Raw genomic sequence first — 2,614 nt, forward strand, 5'->3', positions numbered from 1 at the left:
AGTCAACTGGACTTTGTTTTTCCTAGAAGATGTTTCGCTTCTCATCTAACAAGCTTCTTCAGTTCTGACTGAATGGTGGAGGATGGAAGGATTTATATCCTTTGCAGCAATTCTCCTATCCTTCACCATTCAGTCAGAACTGAAGAAGCTTCTTGGATGGGAAGCGAAACATTTTCAAGGAAAAACAAAGTCCAGTTGCCCTTTGAAAAAGCACCTTTAGGCAACCATGACCCGGATGACTGAGAATCTCCATAGACATGGAACTGTAAGATGTGGGCAGAGTTGTTTTCTTGCCACTCAGCTGGGAAGAGAGGGGCATTAACTTCCTCTTTCCCTCCTGCATGCAGGGACTAGCACAGCTTCCTTCATGGAAATCTGCCCTATCTTTATTTTTTTTATTATTTTTCTGTTCAACCGTTCCTGATGCTCAGAGATTGCCTGAAGAGGTTTGCCATTGCCTCCTTCCTGGGGCTGAGATAGATGACTGGGCCAAGGTGGGAATAGAACTTACAGTCTCCCAGTTTCTAGCCTGATGGCTTAGCTATTACTCCACTTCTCTCTACAACCTATCTTTACACATTCATTTATCCATTTATTTCAACTATACTTTTCATATCTGCAATTCTGTTGCCTGATGGAAGACCATCTTTTTTTTAAAAAATTCAAAAAAGTTTTAATTAGTAAGTTAATAAATGCAACAGTTCATTTATCTGTGGAGCAGATGTTAAACAAATATATACTTAATTATATTTTAAAGCTATTTAGGATCTGCTGCATTGAAGAAGCTTTTCCTGTCATCACGGGATGATTTTTACGTTGCAAATGATTATACCTTTCTAACATTGCAAAATAAACTATACCAGTGATGGCGAACCTACGGCACGTGTGCCAGAGGTGGCACTCAGAGCCCTCTCTGTGGGCACACCTGCCGCCACTGCCGCCAGCTCGCGCAGGTCCATTAAGCCACAACTGGTGCCCAGAGTGGCAGCCCCACCCAGCACAAAGGAAGTGAAGCAGCTGGCTAGGAAGCTCGAGTAGAGGTGGTAGAGCAGGCCCCCATGCGCTCGCTGGCCTCTGTGTGGGGGGGCTGATGGTATCAGGCAGCAGCCGCCCCTGCCTCGCCTTGCCCCGCAGCAATGGCACCCCTGCCCTACCCCCTGCAGGACAAGCCTCCTGCCCACTGTCCCACCCATCAGAGACCCGCTGGATCTCCCCCATCCTGCCCAGCCTCCACAGGCGTCCCTCCGAGCAACATCAAGGTGACCACGCTCACCCCAGCCACGCCCACCCAGTCTGCCGTGACCACCGCAGCCATGCCCACCCAATGGGCCACGCCCCCTGCCCCCCTTGAGGGCACCACAATGCTGATGCGGCCCTGGCACTTTGTGATAAATAAGTGGGTTTTGGGTTGCGGTTTGGGCACTCAGTCTCTAAAAGGTTCGCCATCACTGAACTATACTATTATTCAGAAAACTGAGTACACATTTAAACTGGTTTGAATGTTAAGTAAGCAGATTGTTAATCCAGTAAAACTATTGGTTGACTAATATAAAGTTACTTCCAAGTATAACAAAATGTGAGGAGGAATTAAATTGGCTCATTTTAACGGTTTAAAGACTTAGTAAATATATAAAGGTGCTTATATTGGCATGAGAACATTAAATCCATGATGCACTATAAGGAACATAAGCAGATGGGTGGGGGGCACTTATTAAGTGCACAAATCCTGTGTAATACAACACTATGTTATGAATTCAAATTGAGTTCCAAGTTAAGATTCCTGAGATATCTATGAAAGATACTTAAAACTGACAAATTAAGAGACAGAATTGCAGACCAGTATAGAATTTATTTATTTTTTTAAAAAAGAGAAAACAAGCATCTGCGAAAATATTTGCTGAACACTTACAGTTTTGATTAGCATGTCTAAATCTTTAACTTCAAAAGTGTGAGGGTTGTGATGGTTCAGATGCCCAAACTGTTTGAGAAGAGCTTGATGGTCTACGCCAGAATCTAAAAGCAACCCACACAAAAAACAGAACTGTAGTGACTACATTGATAGATACAATACAAGAACTGGGTAGAATTCAAGAGCATATTTTAAAAGGCAATTCATATTTTAAGAAGATATTCACAACCTACAGCACTCACAAGGTTCAAGGGAGGTTTTAAATTAGATGAAAAGCGGCGTTGTTCTTACCTGAACGCCTTTTCTCAGCAGAGTGGTGTAGAGTCCACAGGATGGGTTAATTATGCAATCCTGCCTAGCAGACTAAGACAAGAAAAAAACTCTTGCCACGCCTCCCTCTGGGTGTGACTTCCCCAGTTTTTGGCACATGTCGAGGCGCAAAATGCAGACGCAAGGCTCCAAATAAAAGTGAAAGGAAAGAACCAAAGGACACATGTCTAGACAAGAATAACAGGGGGGGATGTGGACTCTACACCACTCTGCTGAGAAAAGGCGTTCAGGTAAGAACAACGCCGCTTTCTCCAGCAGATGGTGGTGTAGAGTCCACAGGATGGGACATACCAAAGCCGCTCATGTCCCTGAAGGGAGGGAGTCTAGGCATGTTCAACAGAGGGAGCGACTACTTGCTGCAGTACCCGTCTCCCA

At 44.6% G+C, this 2,614-nt stretch overlaps 1 protein-coding gene across 1 annotated transcript in view; it reads right to left on the reverse strand.

Moving 5' to 3' along the window:
• Positions 1-2,048, reverse strand: part of LOC107301412 (nucleobindin-2-like) — a gene marked incomplete at its 3' end in the record, with an annotated part of 6,461 nt that extends 4,413 nt beyond the window's left edge. Inside the window, exon 1 of the mRNA XM_015830644.1 lies at positions 1,910-2,048. Coding sequence (XP_015686130.1) covers positions 1,910-1,924 — 15 coding nt within the window. The remainder of the gene's footprint in view (positions 1-1,909) is intronic.
• Between the last annotated feature and the right edge of the window lie 566 nt (positions 2,049-2,614).

Source organism: Protobothrops mucrosquamatus, unplaced genomic scaffold (assembly GCF_001527695.2).
Source record: "Protobothrops mucrosquamatus isolate PMUCROS unplaced genomic scaffold, P.Mucros_1.0 scaffold12468, whole genome shotgun sequence".
Taxonomy (NCBI): Eukaryota; Metazoa; Chordata; class Lepidosauria; order Squamata; family Viperidae; genus Protobothrops; species Protobothrops mucrosquamatus.